Source organism: Chamaea fasciata, unplaced genomic scaffold, assembly GCF_029207755.1.
Source record: "Chamaea fasciata isolate MVZ Bird 193981 ecotype frontalis unplaced genomic scaffold, bChaFas1.0.hap1 SCAF_1, whole genome shotgun sequence".
Classification (NCBI taxonomy): domain Eukaryota; kingdom Metazoa; phylum Chordata; class Aves; order Passeriformes; family Sylviidae; genus Chamaea; species Chamaea fasciata.
In genome coordinates, this window is record NW_027094086.1 from 1,914,181 (window position 1) to 1,931,135 (window position 16,955).

The 16,955-nt window shown below is 48.2% G+C and overlaps 2 protein-coding genes across 2 annotated transcripts; both read left to right on the forward strand.

Annotated features, from left to right (window-relative positions):
• Window positions 1-182: 182 nt before the first annotated feature.
• On the forward strand, window positions 183-5,366 carry LOC136284766 (lymphocyte antigen 6E-like). The gene is made up of 3 exons (XM_066175140.1): window positions 183-547; window positions 3,969-4,088; window positions 4,760-5,366. The coding sequence occupies exons 1-3, from the start codon at window positions 496-498 to the stop codon at window positions 4,966-4,968; spliced, it is 381 nt and encodes a 126-aa protein (XP_066031237.1). The 5' UTR covers window positions 183-495; the 3' UTR covers window positions 4,969-5,366.
• Window positions 5,367-10,098: 4,732 nt separating this feature from the next.
• Window positions 10,099-14,990, forward strand: LOC136300801 (lymphocyte antigen 6E-like). Its single transcript, XM_066203442.1, has 3 exons — window positions 10,099-10,150; window positions 13,790-13,909; window positions 14,779-14,990. The coding sequence occupies exons 1-3, from the start codon at window positions 10,099-10,101 to the stop codon at window positions 14,988-14,990; spliced, it is 384 nt and encodes a 127-aa protein (XP_066059539.1).
• Window positions 14,991-16,955: the final 1,965 nt, after the last annotated feature.

A 16,955-nucleotide genomic window follows, 5' to 3' on the forward strand; every position in this document is an offset into this window, starting at 1 on the left:
CTGGGAGACATTTGGGAGAAGTTTCCACCCCAAATTCAATTTTAAATTCAAATTCCCTCCATTTCCATACGTGCAAGGACACGATCTTGGAGGAGGAGGCAGCCTGCTCTGAGACCTGGAAAAGGAAACCTTATTGTTTTTGCAGGGAAAATTGCTTTGTTTTCATGTTTTGCTTCCCCTCTCGCTCCTCTGGAATTAGAAACAGTTGCAGAGTTCACGTCAGCTGGAGAAGCCGCGTCGTGAAACAACACGGAAAAGGAGAAGTTGTAGGGAAAAAAACACACCCCTCCCCCCCCCACCCCCACCCCCCACCCTCCAAATTCCCAACGAAACGCCCTTCTCCACACAAGCCCGGACAGGTTGCTCCCGATTATCCATCATCTGAGACAGCAGCCTCTGGTTATTATCTCCGGATCAAAGCAAACGTTGCGGAGGTATAAAACCTGCCCCTGCCTCGGTCCTGCTTATTCTGGAGGCTCCCGGCCCCTTTAAAGGATGAAGCTTTTCCTCCTGGTCGTGCTCGGCGTCACCCTGTGCACGGAAAGTGGTGAGTCCCGAAAGGATCCCTCAAATCCCTCCCCAAAACTGGGGGGCGGCATGGCTCCGATACTCCAGGATTTTGCAGTGTGGGTGGTGAAGGAGTTATTCCAGGAGAAAAGGGACGGGGGGTTTAACCCCACCAGAAGTTGGAGGGATGATGAGGAGTGGCGTGGGGGGTGAGATTCCCAGTTCAGATGATTCCTGCAGACTCATCCCAGCCCCTGGAATGGCTCAGTGGAAGCTGAGAGCCCTCGGGCCAGCTCCATGGGAATAGGGATGTCCATGAGGGATACCCAGGGCAGGGATGGGGCAGTATGTGCAGTAAATCCCTGGATTTGACACTAAAGCCTGATTTTTTTTTTAAATTGGTTGCACCTCAAACCATCATTTCCTAAACTCACAGAGGTGGTTGAGCCACAGGAAGGTGCAATTCTGTCTCCCAGCTCTTCTGCCTTGTTGCTTTGCTGACCACAGAATCCCTGAGGGTTGGAAAAGACCTCTAAGATCATGGAGTCTGCTCTATCAGGAGAAATTCCATCATGGAAAGGGTGGTCGAGCATCCAGTCTGCCCAGGGATCACATCCATGGAAGTGTTCAGAAATTACATGGATGTGGTGCTCAGGGCCAGGGTTTAGTGGTGAACCTGGACTCGACGATCTTGGAGGTCTTTTCCAGCCTCAGTGATTCCATGATTCCCAGCTGATCCCAGGTTTGGGATGGAGATGCAGGGTCCCATTCTGATAATTGTCTGGGGGATTTTTTGGGGAGCTGCACCTCAATTTTCCTGGTGGGATCTGCCAAGGACCACACCTTGTGCTGTGGTTCAGGCAGGCAAGAGAAAGTGTGGCCTGGAATATCCCTCCGTTTAGGGGAATTCCTGATTCCCTCAGCTCGGGGGGCTTTTTTGCCTGTTTGCAAACTGAATTTTTCCCTGTAGGATTTGACCTGCAAATTCCTGGCCGTTCTGGCCCTGGACTAACAGATCTCTTTGGCTCCCACTTAATTTGAGGATGGAAATATTCCTATTGGTGGATTTCATATTGGAATTGTGCTCAAGCTGAGGATGTTAAGGCAAATAAAAGGATCTTTTCCTGCAGCTTTACTCCCTTTTTTTTTTTTTTTTTAAAGATCAAGGAATGAGACAGCAAATTCCTTGAGGAATGTTTCTCTTCAGTTAGAGCAGAGGTCTTGGTGGGTGTGGAGACATCCAAAGGCAGCCTGGATTCACTCAAGGTTTGCATCTGGGAGAAATGAAATTCCCTTCCCCTCTCAGCCCTCGTTGCAACAGATACATCAAGAAACGAAATTAAATTAAAGTGTTTTTATGTAGCTGGACCAAAACTGTCCTCCCTGACTTCAGGGTGTGCCAGTTCAAGAGCCAATCCCAGAGTCCTGGATTAATTGGTGAGTCAGAAATCTCTGGAGCACAGAGAGAGGTTGAAAAATGCATCCTTGGATGGTGCTTTCCCCCTTCTCCTGCCAAGGAGGCTCCCAGGGCGAGTGGAGTCTGAAATTAGGAGCTTTGGGAGGTTGGGATGAAACAGGATTTGGGCGTGTAAGCAGCTCCTCTGTTTCCTGCACTGATTCAATTCAGGAAGTTTTTCTTGGAATGGGCTTGGATTAAAGATGCTGCATTTATTAAGGATTAAAGCGAGCTCCGTGTCTGGAAAATCCAGTTTGGGGACTGAGCGTTTCTGTGAGGCGAGGTGGTTCTCAGTGGGGTGGGGCTGAAATATCCCATATTATATCCCATATTATATCCCATATTATATCCCATATTATATCCCATATTATATCCCATATTATATCCCATATTATATCCCATATTATATCCCATATTATATCCCATATTATATCCCATGTTATATCCCATGTTATAGAATTTTGCATGAGAGAATGAAGCCAAACACTTTGGACAGGGATGATCTAAAGGAGGGTCCCAGACTTGAAAAAAAATAAATTTGGGCCTGAAAGATCAGGACAATTCTGAAGGCAAGAGCCAGGAAGGAAAAAACAATGCCACTGGAGATGGGAGTGACCATGATAAGAAGCAAATTGAAAAAGTCTGGATATGAAGTCAGAGAGAGCCAGGTGCCAAGTCTGGGGGTTTTGGAATGACCGTGGGAGTGGTGGGAAGTGGGATCTGAGTTGTCTGGTGGCCTCTGCTCAGTGCCAGTCAGTGAGGGACAGCAGAGGGAGAGTAGGGGACATGAGGGCTGTGGACCACAAGAGGAAAGGCCAGGGGATTTTGGCTGGAGTGGGAAAAGAAAGGCAGAGTTTCCACACAGGCTGAGGAAGAATAGACACGGAAAAGGAAAACAGTGATCCTGAGGTCATGGGCTGAGCTGGAGCCAGATCTGGGCTGGCAGGACACTTGAGGAGCCTGTTTGGGCCAGAAAGATTTGCCCAAGGTCAAACAAGGGCAGTGGAGAGGTTGGGACATCTCCACACTGGGCGAGGGAGAGGAGTGAGGAAGATGAAGAGCAAGGAAGGCAAAGCTAAAGGACAAAGCTGCTGCAAGAATTAGCTGGGCATTAACTGCCAGTAGCCAGGGATATTCTGGAAATGAGGATGAGTTTAATCCTTGAGGGGAGTGACATTGCAGACAGATAAACAGATGAGGAGGAAATTCCCCTTATCATGCAAAGAATCCTTCCCCAAGGATCTCTTTGCTCTCAATGATGCTTCAGCCTTGTCGAGTGCCAGCTGTTCCCATTCACTGATTCTAGCAAAGCACTCTGCAGATGCAGAGTTCCAGATGTGCACGTTTTGTGCAGCAAGGAAGTTGTTACCCATGGATGGCTGGAAAAAGGAATCCGCTGCAGCCAAGTCAGGGATTTGCTGAGCCTGGGCTTCTACAGATCAAGAGATTTTCCTCCTGGCACTGAAAATCAACCCAAATCATAGGAAGGTTTGGGTTGGAAGGGATCTTAAAAACCTCCTGCCATGGGTAGGGGACTCTTTCTGCTATCCCAGGTTGCTCCAGGCCTCATGCAGGGATTCCCTGGTCCAGTGTCTCCACACAAGGACCAGTGGCCAGAAACTGAGGCTTGGAGGGGGCCAGGTTGGAAAGGAAACCCAAGAGCTTCACATTACAAGTGCTGGGAGACTGGGCTGCTCCTCCCAAAAACACAGTGGAGATGCCAGAGGTTTTGATGGATCTAAGGAAGAGTCAACCAAATATCCAGAGGGAAGATCCCTGAGAATTCCTAAATGAGCAAACTGCACCTGTGGCAGCGATTTGAGCTTAATCTGGCTCCTGGAGAGTCCTTCGAGCCAAATTTAACCCATGAAGGGTTTGTTGTTTTTTTTTTTGCCCATGGCCACTGGGCTTGACAGATCCTCTATCCATCCCCACTTTTGTGCTCCTAAGGACATTCCCACAAGTGCCTGATGGATTTTTTTTTTTTTTTGTGCTTCTCTTGCAGCTTTCTCCCTGACCTGCTTCACGTGCAAAGATGCAACTTCCAACATCCATTGTCTCAGCACCACCACATGCTCGGACAATGAGAAGTATTGTCTGACAACCTATTCCACCACAGGAACTGGTGAGTGTGGAGCTTTCCCAGGGCTCTGAGGACGAGGTGGAGCCCTGGTGGGGCTGACAGCTCATCCTCCTCCCACCCGGAGGTACAATGGAGGAATTAATGAGGATTTTAGCAGGCAGAGAACAAATCTTGGGAAGGTGGGAACTTGGCATAGCCTGGGTCTGTTGCAACAGATCGAGAAAATACTTCTGATAAAACCCAGTTAAAATTGAACAGTGCTGATTAAACGCTCTCAGGACAGGGAGATGCTGGAATAAAAGTAATTATTTTTAATATCCATGCACAAACTCCTTGTCTCAGCCTCAAGCTGAAGTTTATGCCCATGAGGTGGTGGAAATGGAAAGGACCGGGTGCTGTGGAAGGCGCAATCCCAAGGCACGGTGCCAGTGTTTTGCAACCTCACACTGTACAAGTATGTCCCAAATTCTTGCCCTCAGCTGGCCCTGAAACCAGCAAAGGGTTTGTAAGGCCTGGAGATGGTGTCCATAGGTCACACATGCACAAATAATGATGGAATGTGATGAAAACCAAGGGAAAAACTCAACGGCGTCAAGTGCAGAATAACAAATCCCCCATGGGATTGCACAGCCAGGCTCTGATCGAAACCTAAAAAAAAAAAAAAAACCTAAGATGGAAACTTGAACTTTTCCTGTTGTTTTCTCCCCCTCCAGGCAGCGACCAGAGCCAGCGAATCAGCAAGAAATGTTCTGCATTTTGCCCAAAATTTGACCTCAACATCGGCATCGCCGGAGTCGCCACCAGCTGCTGCGAGACCTCCTTGTGCAACATGAGTGGGGCCAGCGGCGTGAAAACCAGCTCCACCATCCTCACCCTGGGGGTCCTGGCCAGTCTCGCCTGCATCCTCAGGATGGGGTTTTGAGGGGTTTTTTTTGGGGGGGAAAAATGAGCTGCTTGGCTTTGCATGGCACGGTTCGAGCTGCGGTCTGTCCGGTGGGAATGCTGCCCTGTGCCTCCTGCCTGGAAGGTCGACTCCCGTCAGGAGGTATTTTTGCTCTCTCCACGCTCTGACGACACCACAGAATGATGCTTTGGGGAGAGAAAGGGGTGAAATGGAGCCCTGCACGTGCAGAATGGCCCCTACTCCTGGCATTTATAACTCCATGCATTATTTTTGCCTTTCATTTTATCCCCACCGTTCTCTTGTGCCGGTTTTTTTTCCCCCCCGTTTTCCACCCTGTATCATTTTGCTCCGAGAAAGCCTTTAATATTCCAGTTGTTAAACAGAAACTGGGCACAATAAAGTGTTATTTTATTCTATTGTGTGGCTGCGTGGTGTGGCACGTTGGGCGTAGCTGCTGGATGTATCCATGTTGTGGGATAAAAGTGGAGGCGTTCTCCTGCAAGCTGAATGGGAATGATGCTGAAATATATTAAAATTACTCTGCATTCACTTCAGGAAGCCTCTCCCCAGATTTTATTTCTCTGCACTGGCAGAAATGGCATTTTTGTGACTCCATTTCGGAATAAACTGAGTTCTATTTAGCTTCCTTTCAATTCCTCTCCTGGGGCAGCTGCCTGGAAGGAAACGGCTCTTGAGCTCTCCAGGAAAGAGAGGGGACAAGGCAGGGCCTAATGGGAAGGGATCTGGAGCATTTTTTTTTTAAACTGGTTTAAGATCTCCCAGTGGAAATTTCTTTGGAAGCATTAGGATTATTTAGAAAAGGGAGGGAAGTATCTTGCACGGTGCTTAAAGAAAAATCGTAGGAAAAGACAGATGGTTTCTGGAAAGAAACCTGAAATTTTTCCGACTCATCTGTGAAAAAAATATTAACACTGCAAATAAATCTTTTATGTTTGCCCGTCAGGTGAAAATTGAATGGACTCATTACCCTGCTCTGACCTTCCCTGTGGATAATCTTAGGAATGAGAGGTTTGCTCACTCTGACCCTTCCAGGGAGGCTGAACTGCTTTCTCCTGGGATGAAGGAGCTTTCTCTCCACAAGGATCATCCTGAGGGAGATCTCCCAGGGGAACCAGTTGGGTGCAGCTCACCCAGCTGGTTTTTCCCTCCCTAGACTCCTTGCACAGCTCCATGTACTGCTCATTCTGACAGGGATTTTCTGGGATTAGAGGAATGACAACATTCAGGAACAGCCACATCTTTGTCCTTTACAGCAGCTCTGCAGAGGGAACGTGGGCTCATGGCTCCAGCTCATCCCAGTCTGCTCTAACCCCTTCCTGTTCACCTTCCTCCCATCCACGTCCAACCCCAGCTCTGCATTCCCTGGTTATTTTCTCTCCCAGATTTCCTCATTGGCTCCTTCCTCCAGTCTTACTCTGGGTTTTTCCATCCAAACTCTATTTCCTTGCCTCAACTCATTGTTTCCCCCTCAGTGTAAATGCAGGATTGGCCAAGGATGCTTTGATTTTGGCCATGAGTCTCTCCATTCTCCCCGTGGATTTTACTGCCTATCCCAGCTGAGCTGGCTCCATGCATCTGCCTGATTTATTCTCCTCACCCTGCATCCCTTCCTGCCAAATTTGGGGATTCAAGTGACACAGACCCAAAAAACCCAAACAAGCCAATTCTGTGACCTTGGCCGGCCACGTTCTGCCCCACACCCTGCTTCTAACATGGTGACAACTGACCTGTCTGGAATAATCTTCATCCTTGTGCTATCCACTGGTTTAGGGTTCCTTAGGGACAATGGTTGGTGCAGGGAAAGGCCAAGATGGGGCCTCAGCCTTGTTCTGCTGAGCTTGGGAGTCCAGACCTGCCCTTGGCAGCCAGGCTTAACATTAAGGTCATGTCTTGAGCTGCCTGAACTTGGCAGGTGCCTCTGTTTTTGGGATGGGAAGGATCCTGGCATGGCAAAGGCGATGGAAGCACGTGGGACCACCCCGGGGGGTTTCATGCCCTGGTTATGGCACAACCATGTGCGTGGAGAAGTTAAGAACAGCTCTGGGAATCCACAAGTGCCACTCCTGAGGGAGGAGCTCCATCCTGGCTGGCTCCTTCTTTGCCTGATTTCCCCCTGATCCCACAGGATTTTCCTCAGTGCCCAACAAAATGCATCCATGTGCTCCAAAGCTCAACCACATCCCAAAGCCCTTATCTGGAGGCAGGAGCAGCAAATTCCCCAAGGCACAGGAGGTCCTAAAAACACAAGAGCTCCCGTGGTGAACCCTCCCCTGGGACTGTTGTGTAAGAGGAGACTCTGCCAGCCTTCCCGAGAACTCCTGATTGATGCCTCCCACGCAGGTGCTGCTCCCTAATTCCAAATCCTCCCATCACCCCGGATTTCTGGTGCCTCCCATAGCTGCACACTCCTCACATGGCAGCATCGGGCTGCCCCATGAGCAGAGACATCTGCGATGCCTGCAGGGCTTTTGGGAAAGAGCTGGGATTGATCCTGGGAGGTAACTGCCTCTCTCTCTCTCTCTCTCTCTCCCTGTAGATTATATAAAACTCATTTTCCAGAGCTCTGAGTCACTGCACCAGGACCTGGATCAGCCAAGGAGGCCTTTCCCTGCCTAAATGAGGCATCTGCAGGAGGTGCTTTAACTTTGGCCCGTTTTTTCCCCTCTCTTGGGGCTTTCCCACCATTTGTTTTGAAGGATCTGTGCTGCCTTCTGCCCTCCTCGAATATTTCCTCTGCCTTTTCCCTCACACCATGAATTTTCTCCCCCTTTTCCCTGTTTATTTGCCCAGACCCAACACAGTGCCTGCGTGCCAAAGCAAGAGACAGGATGGATGCAAGAGATCAAAGCAACACCCTCACTGGGTGTAAAAACCTTCTGGAAGCCACGGAAAGGGACAAGAGCAACCCTTTTTCCAAAGCTGACTGCTGCTTTCTTGTCACGGAGCCAACCCATGGCTCCAAATTGATCCACTTTAATTTTCCTGTATGGATAATGATAAGTTTACTCCAGAGAGGTGACTCAGCTTCCTTGGGGATTTTTTTCCCCCCCCCCAGTCTTCCTCAGTCTTACTCCTCACTTGGTGTCCCTGCTCCAGGCCCTCCTCCAGACTGTGATCCCGGGCTGCAGGAGACACCCTCTCCATGCTGGATCCTTGAGTGATGCCTCTGAGTGCTTTTGAGTTTTGTAATCTGCCCTATTGGGAAGTAAATCTCTTTTCCGTGCTCTCCATGCACCGGGAAGAGGGAATGCTCCAGCATTCCAAGGTACCTAAGGACCATGGTACTGAGGAAGACATTCATGTCCTGGAGACAGCTCCAAGAAAATGCAGAAAAATCCCATTTCCCACCCAAATTTCTATCCTTAGTACATATTTGTTGGATGCGCTGGGAATGTTTTAGCCTCACTGCTCCTTCAAAGTCAAAGTCAAAGTTGACTTGTATTGATCCTCTTCCCAGAAGATTTATTCATGTGGGAATGAAATGGATGTTGGAAAAGTCAACAAAGCCAGGTTGGATGGGGCCTGGAGAAATCTAGGATAGTGGAAGGTGTCCCTGCCCATGGCATGAGGTTGGGCCAAGGTGATTTTTAAGGTCCCTTCCTACCACCCCAAGTCTATAATTCCGTGGAAATCAACAGGAGCAGGGGTATGGAAGGGGAAAGGAATAAACACAACAAGTTTATGGGATAAATAAAGCAAAAAATAAGGGGAAAAAGAGGTTTTTTTCCTTTAGCCCTCAATCAAAATGCCAGCCAGGGGCCACACCCACTAACGAGGGAGAAAAACCTGTTTATGCGATGCTGGGGCAAAGGACAACTTGTCCTGTGTGAAGCACAAGGCTCAGTTTGATCATCACCAGATTCCCGCTGACCTCACCAACCTCCCAAACCCAGGGAATGTCTGTTTGCACAGAGGGCCTGAACAACTCTGGAATTTTCCACCTGATGACGTCATTCCAGGAGCAGGTCAGGAGGGCCTGAAGAAAGTGTCAGACAATCACACGGATCTGGAAACCATCCAGAGTTGGAATGATTCATGTTATAATCAGACAGAAATACCCTGCTGATGGCTACACGCAGGGAATTGCCAGTTCAGTTATTCCATAATTGCCAGAAAAAAAGCGGGGTTTGACAATATTTTCTTTCTGCTGTCCAGGACTAATCTTGTTTTAGAAGAAGCTCTGTGGACTTGGCAGCTCGAGCTCTTACAAGATGCATCTCGAATGAAGGTCTTCATTCCCAGACTGTCAGGAACAGATTTTAAGGAATTCAGGGGAGAGGAGCAACGCAGGAGGAATAAAAGCAAAAGGTTTGATTTAAGAGGAGAGATTGGAAAAACGACATTTTGAGGGATGGCTCTTTCCAGAGCGGAGCTGCAATTCCAGGGTGCCAATTTGTGGGCTTGGAAATGGAGGCCTGATTTCGAGAAACTGTTGGGCGTGGAGAAAAGCAGCTCCTCTAAAGGATCCCTGGATAGCAGCAAAACTTCATTAAGTCAAAATGGTACAAGGTATTTGAGGATTACAAGCAAGGAAAGAGAGCAAGCAGAGGGGATTAACTAGAGGAAAATTGATAAAGAAATGAAGACCGACGCGAAAATTTCAGGAAAATCTCCTGTTTAACCAACCATTAGCTAATTTAATTTAGTGTAAAACGCACCGATTTTGAGGCAAACCAGCTTAGGCCAGCTCAGAGGCTGAGTCTGGAGCTGTTGAATAATTAAAGACAACAAATGAACGGTTCAAACCCCTGGAACATCACGTGCTGTCTATGCAAAGGGACTAGAAAAATTCATTCCTAGGACCAATCTCCCCGTAGCTTTGGGCTCTGCTTTCATCAGAGAAGGAAGGGAAGGAAAAAATTCAGAGGAGGAGAGAGCAGATCCTGGCTTCCCATCACTCACGGGACAGGAAGAGCAAGAAATGCGTGGCTGAAAGGGCTTTTCCCCAAAGGTTCCAGCCCCGTTCCGAGGGCTCCGGCCTGGAAAACTCCCACATGAGCATTCCACACCCTCGGGTTTATTTCATGTCCACCCGCGAGGGAACCTGTAAAACTGCTGCTGTCGGGCTGGGGTATAAAACCTGCCCTCCAAACAGCTTCCCAGTCCTGCTGGGAGGATCTGCTGGAGATGAGGGCTCCTCTGGTCACCTTGCTGGCTGCTGTCCTCTGTGTGGAACAAGGTGAGCCTCTCGTGCTGCTCCTGCTCTGGAAATATATTAAAAATATATTAAAATTTTTAAGGCTTAGGGGGAAGACGGTGGCAATTTCCCACGTGGCAAAACTTTAGAGGGCTTTGTCACCCAACTTTGCAGTGTTGTGATGGTGTCACCAATGTCCTTTTGCACCTCAGTGATTTGATGCAGAAATAACAATCTGATTAACTGATTCTTCTTTCCAGCTCTGATGGTGCTGGCTGCCAGGTTAAATCCACACTGTGGTCTTTGGGATCTTCCAAAAGGGGGCAAGCTGGAAGTGATAAAAAACATAACAAAATGGGGTTTTTTCCTTAATAATTTCCAGTTTTGAGTGTTTTAGAGACTTTTCTGTCCTGCTGCTTCCTCCCTTGAGGTGGTTTTGCCACGTGTCTTCCTGGAAAATGCAACACTGGGGATTTTTGTAGATTAAATCAGCGGCAGAGGTGAAAGAACTTTTCACAGTAAAGGCATCCCGCTCCCAAAGGGACGGCTGAGTGTTGTCCTCCTTCTGGGAGTGCGACACACGTGTTGCTCCATCGCTCCCGGCATGTGGGAAGGATGACCAGAGTGCCAAAATTTCCCCCACACCTGATGGTTTCCCAGAAACCATGATACGAATCTGGTTGAGAAAGAGGCATCTAATTAATCAATTATCACTGATGTATCAACCCCCTACTCCTACATCCTTTGGAATGGTTCTCCAGCGTGCCTGGAAGAGCAGGACCTTTGGCCAGTTTGGGGTGTGGGAAAATGACTATTCAATTCTTAAAAAAAAAAAAAATGGATCTATTGCCCACAATTCCTGATTGAAGCGATGTAAGATGGACAGAAGAGGAGAGTTTTCAAAGGCAGTGTGACCCAGGATGGATTGGAAAGCTCAGAGAGATCCAGGATCACAGGTTCATGGTGGGATTCCTTGGTGACATTTGATATTGGCAGCAGATTCCCAACGGATTTAAGGACAGGCTTTTACACAGCACCTTTCTGTGGTCCAGCCTAAATCAAAAATAAGAGGTTGCAGCTTTCTGGCCTAAAAGTTGGAAAAGGAAAATGTGGAAAATGGCATTTGATCCTTCTCAGGTATCCTGGATCTCATCCAAGATGCCAATGACCAAACTTTGGTAAAAACTCTTGATCTCTCACCTGACCAAAGAGGGTCTTTTGCCTTTTCCATCCATAAACTCACTGTTACGGATATTTTGTGTCCAGCAAAAATCATAAAAGGTCTTGATCCTTTTCACAGAATCACATTAGCGGGGAAAAGATCTCTAAGATCTTCAAGTCCCTGCTGCAGTATTGGACAAGACTAGGCAGATATTTGCTTAAGGTGTCCCCGAAAGTTTCCAACAAGGAAGATTCCACAGCCTGGAATCGCTCAGAGACTCTCATCCCTTTAAGAATTTAGTTTTAATATCTCTTGACATCTGTTTTTGTACTGTTCTCCCATATTTCTACCACGGGACACATAAAATATTTTAACACTTTCTTCTTTGCTGTGTCTTTTTTCCTGCACGGAGAAGATTCCTGTGGCTTTCCTCAGCATATTCTCATTTTCAACACACAAACTAAACCCTTCCAACCTTTTTGACAAGGTCACACTTCCGAGATCCCTGGCCTTTTCCCCTCCCTCTCCTCTGGTCCCTCTCCAAATGCTCTGCATATTTCTGGAAGTGCTGAAAAGAGATTTGGGCACCGGGGCTCCAGCTGAGGCCTTGCCAGGGTGGAAAGGCCACTTTGAATATCTTGCACATGACATTTCTGCCCGCGTCCCCTTGGGTGACGCCTGTTTCCACGGCTGGAATGTGGCACTGTTGGCTCCTGCTGTTGTCACTGTGGTTCTGAATTGTAACTGAACCAGCTCTTTGTCACCCTACATTTAAGTGCCTTACGTTTTACGTATTGCAATTTATTTCTCTTTATTTAATTGAATCCACTCTTCATTTTCACTCTTTTATTTCATCCATCTGTCAGAATCACTCGAAATCACAGAATCATAGGATGGTTTGGGTTGAACGGGACCTTCAAGATCATCCCATTCCAACCCCTGCCATGGGCAGGAACACCTTCCACTATTCCAGGCTGCTCCAAGCCCTGTCCAGCCTGGCCTGGAACACTTCCGGGGATGGGGCAGCCACAGCTTCTCTGGGCAACCTGTCCCAGGGCCTCACCACCCTCATAGGGAAAAACTCCTTCCATTGTTCCAGTTGGTTTGACCAATAATCCTTGGGAATTACCCTCTGAGGGTGTTTTCATGCCTGGCTTTGCACCCATTCCCCGGAAGTTCCAGCAGCTCGTGTTTCCTGGGCTCGCTTGAGAACATCGTCATTCAAGATTGTGCCAAAATTCCTTAAAACTTCCTTGAGTCTCCTCTACTCTGTACATGAAAATTCAACCTCTTGCCGAGGCAAATGAAGCAAAAAAAGACTGCACAGAATCAACAGCTGATGACTTTTTTCCTCCCTTTCTATCAGAAACTTCTTGTTTCATGGTGTGACCTCCGCCGTCCTTCCACGTTCTCACTGCCAGCTTCTTATCGGGCAAAAGTGTGCTCACAGGGACGTGTCCTTTAGTTGCCTTTTCCCTTTCCAAAGTGACAGGCTGGCCCCAGACTTAGCAGGAACTCAGCCAGCATTTGGCTTTGCTTCCCTCCAAAAATCAGCTTTGCATTTAAAGGGACTCAATCACAGAACCCCCACGCTTCGCTCTGGGTGATTTCACAAGCTCTGAACTCAACCACCACTAGAAAACCTCAATCTGCCTGGCTGGAGAGTTGTCTCCACATATTTTGGTTTTATCACCCAGACCCTGTTTTTTTCCCTTCTTCCTTTGTTCTACTACTTTCCAGAGGTCTGGCCTACAACATTGTGGTTTTGAGGACAGGCAGACACATTCTTGACAGGAAAGTGAACTCATCGCTGCGTGACCTTCCTGCCAATCATCTGCCACTGTTGCAGATGTAGGGATTGCCTCACCAAATCTGCCTTTAGCACTTAAACCAAGCTTTTGGTTAAGATTTTCCATTCGTTCCCAATTTTAGGCTAAAAACAGGAGTTTGACAGAGCGTCTCAGGGCTCTCACTAGACTTCCTGGAACTGAGGTTACGCCAGTTCAGTGATGTCCAAGCACAAAAAAAAAAAGAGATGTGACAGCAGTCTCTGAGCCAGATGAAAGAGAAGGAGGACACTGGGCATTGTCCACCTCCTCAAAACACACTAGGGGCATCTTTAAATTCTCTTTGCCAAGATAATTTAAACTCTCCTGCCCAGGAGAGACTCTGAGGAGTAATTGGAAACTCCCGTGGCCGAGCCCTCAGGACCGAGCCGCTCTGGCTCGGCCATAATCTCCTTCATAAAAGCCCCCAAATCCTTGAATTCCACTCACATCCCCTGCTCCTGGGGATTGCAAACAGATCGATAACACTCCTCAGCCTGAGCCAGAGGAGACAGAGAGGGATTTAGCGCTGCTGCCACGGGTCAGGAGATAAAGAAAGCCACTGGTCATTCCCACAATAAAGATTCCTCAGGCCGTAACGAGGGAAATGGAGATCCCTGCACTGGAGCTTTTTGTGGTTTATTAAACCTTGTAATGTGCTTTTTCCCATATTTTTTTCCTCCCCTCCCCCAGTTTATCCATTCATGTGCTACACCTGCCAAGACCAGGAGTCCAACAAGGACTGTTTGACCATTTCCATGTGTAACAAGGAGGACAAACACTGCGTGACCATCCGGAAGGACGTCGGGACAAGTAGGTTTGGGAACAACACCTTGTTTGTTTTGTAGGAGAGCAGTCCCAGGAATGGGATTCCATCCCAGTACGGAAACAACAGGCCTCGATTACCAACTTTGAGGAGACACTAACCTTGTGGCTCCCTACTGCAGTGTCCAGACTGATATTCCTGCTGGGAATTAGGGAAATGATGAGGACACACAGAGCAGCACCAGGGAGTGGGTTCACATCTGGAGCTGTGCTTGTTTCACTCCCAGAGCTGTTTTGAGAAGTGTTTTGGGCAAACCTCACCATGGTTGACTCCCTGTGCCAAGCAAAATCCTTCAGGTCTGTCCTGGGGGGGCTCTGCGCCCTCAAAACCCTCCATGTGCTCTCATCCCAAATCTCAGGGCATGCAGGGCATTCCCCCTGTGTTTAGGTTGTAGGAAAAAACATCCTGGAACGACCCACCCTGAGCATCACTTCAGCCTGGAACTGAAAGCCACAGGGGCTAATTCCACATTGGGACTGACAAAACCTAAAAACATGGAGCCCAGAGATGTCCTGGCTGGACTTCATGATCTTAAAGGCCTTTTCCAACCTTGACAGTTCTAGGATTCTATGAGACTGTGGCTGCCCCATCCCTGGAAGTGTCCCAGGCCAGGCTGGATGGGCCTCTGAGAAACCTGGTCTGGTGTCCCTGCCCATGGATGGTTTTTAAGGCTCTTTCCAACCCAAACCATTCCATGATTCTATGATTAGTTCCATGAAATTTGCCTTGAGGATTAAGTGCCTGGCCCTCCTTCACTCACCTAAACAGATTCAGCCACGAAAATATTTAAACAATGACTTTTCATCCTCCTTTTTCTCTTTTCCCCTCCCACTTTTTTTTTTTTTTCCGGCACTAGAGCCCAACAAGCCTAAGTACATCATCTCCAAGATGTGCTCTCCAACATGTCCAGCAACCGAGCAGCAACAAATCCAAAACTCCCAGAATGTTTCCTGCTGTGAGAAACCCTTGTGCAATGTGAACGGAGTCAGCAGCAGGCAAAGCAGCCACGGGGTGATGTCCCTGGGTGTCCTGGCCAGCGTCGCTTACATCTTTGCGTACAGATTTTGACAGGTTTGGAAGAGCTCCCCGTGCTGGCTGAAATAAAAGTGTTGTTCTGGGAAAATTTCCGCTCTCAAAGATTCGTGTTTTGTGGTTGAGCTTCCCCTGGGATTTTCGAGAGAGCCTGAGTAAGTCAGGTGCTGAACTCCCATTGATTTCCTGAGCCTACTTGGATCCGAGGTGTCCCCAGACATCCAACTCACCTAAGAAAGGATATAGAAAATGGCCTTTTTGACATGTTCAAGCTCCAAATCATTATTGCTCCGAGGAGAGATCCTTGCAGTCGTAGTTTTGTCTCTTACTTTCAAAGCTCTGTGAGGAATAACATCCCACCCTGCCTGAAACACAGGGAATGGCTGCACGGTTGTGTCAGCACAGGGGATGGTCGGGGAATTTGTTCACAGCGAGTCTGGTTATCAAACACCTGTTTAATAAACAAGCAGGTGTGGAAGTAAAGCTGATTCGTGGCAGTGCTGTGGACATTTCTCCAGCCTCAGTGGGGAGCAGTTTCTGGCTCCTCAGGCTCTTTCCTCCCATTCCCATTTTGAAATGAGCTTCTTTCGCCAGAGGAAAGGGGGAAAGGCAGAGAGGAAACTATGTGGCTGAGAGAGTGTAATAAACGATCAGCCAATTTAATAAATAAGAAGAATTTACTGAAAAATTGAAATATAAATTCCGAGAAAGCCACAAGCAAAAACACTGCCGAGCCCGGGGTCGGCATGGGGTGAACATTAAATTCGGTCCCTATCGCCCCGAACCTCCCTCTGTTCACCAATTCTGCCTTCGCAGGGTCCGTTTTTATAGAGTTTTCAGCTGGACAGGGGTTGCCTCATCCTTTTGTCCCTCTTGTTCTTCTGGCGTGTTCATGTAGTCTCTTTTCTTGCTGCCGGTCCGTCGAAAAGTTTTCCGGGAAGGGATGAACACCTGTTTCGATTTACGGGAATCAGGTATTGGGATGCACTCCCCTGATGACGCAGATTAGCTTCTGATAGACACATATCGGGTGCTGATCACCGGGTCGTTGTCGGTGCCACCCTCCTTTCTATTGCAAATCGGTTTCTTCCCCTGTCGCTGGCAGGGGCTGCACAGTTCCCGGACACTTTAATTCTTAGGCACGAATTATTTTATACCATATAATGGCATTAAGCACGAATTACTTTACACCATATATTACAGAGAGGAAAGGCAGTGGGAAGGTGGGAGGGAGGAGGGAAGGAATGGGAGCAGCCCGCTGAGCTGGGAGTTGCTCTCACACTGCCTCCTCATGGACCTCATCCAGCTGGAAAACACATCCCTGTATCTATTCCCCTCTTTATTTTTCCAGGGCCAAAACAACCTCACACAGCTGTCGTCGGAGATTGTGAGAGGCTTTCTACAGGCCCACGTTCCTGGCAGAGAAACCATCCATTGTTGCTGAGCTTTGTTTGGTTTTTGCCCTCCAAGCTCTCTGCTCCCTCCTGTCCCCGCAGGAGCTGCAGCTGAGGGGAGACAGAAAAGCTCTGTAGGAGGCCTGGGGGTGTCACAGAGAGGAAGAAGAAGGGCAGCCAGCCAGGGACTCACGCAAACAGCACAGAGCCTTCTTGGGGCACAGCCCCGGCTGCAAGCTCCCATTCCTGGAAAACACAGAGGGAAATGAAAAAACAGAGAAAAGAAAAAGCTGGCAGCATCCCTAGCTCAGCTGTGTCCTGGGAGAAACCAGAGCTGGTCCAAACAATTGAAGGGTGTCGGCTTTTTTTTTTTTTGTTGTGTTTGATGGTTAAATGAGATATTTTGCCCTGGAACTCTGCTGGGTTTTGGTTGCACGTGTGGAGGGATGTGGATTTTTGAGGCATTTCACGGTGCCTGGATTTCAGAGCCACTGGTTTTCCAGGAGGATGAAAGATTCCGCATCAAACCTGATGTTTTGTGCTGTGAGCTCTGGATCTGGTGGCTGGTTTTGAATATTTCGTTTAATGGATGGAGGGAAGACGAGGG

Excerpts from the sequence above, each read along its gene's own strand:
- LOC136284766 (XM_066175140.1), top strand. The coding sequence starts at position 496 with ATGAAGCTTTTCCTCCTGGTCGTGCTCGGCGTCACCCTGTGCACGGAA. Across the intron at positions 548-3,968 it reads CACCCTGTGCACGGAAAGTG|CTTTCTCCCTGACCTGCTTC; the intron begins GTGAGTCCCGAA and ends CTTCTCTTGCAG. Across the intron at positions 4,089-4,759 it reads CTATTCCACCACAGGAACTG|GCAGCGACCAGAGCCAGCGA; the intron begins GTGAGTGTGGAG and ends CTCCCCCTCCAG.
- LOC136300801 (XM_066203442.1), top strand. The coding sequence starts at position 10,099 with ATGAGGGCTCCTCTGGTCACCTTGCTGGCTGCTGTCCTCTGTGTGGAA. Across the intron at positions 10,151-13,789 it reads TGTCCTCTGTGTGGAACAAG|TTTATCCATTCATGTGCTAC; the intron begins GTGAGCCTCTCG and ends CCCCTCCCCCAG. Across the intron at positions 13,910-14,778 it reads CCGGAAGGACGTCGGGACAA|AGCCCAACAAGCCTAAGTAC; the intron begins GTAGGTTTGGGA and ends TTCCGGCACTAG.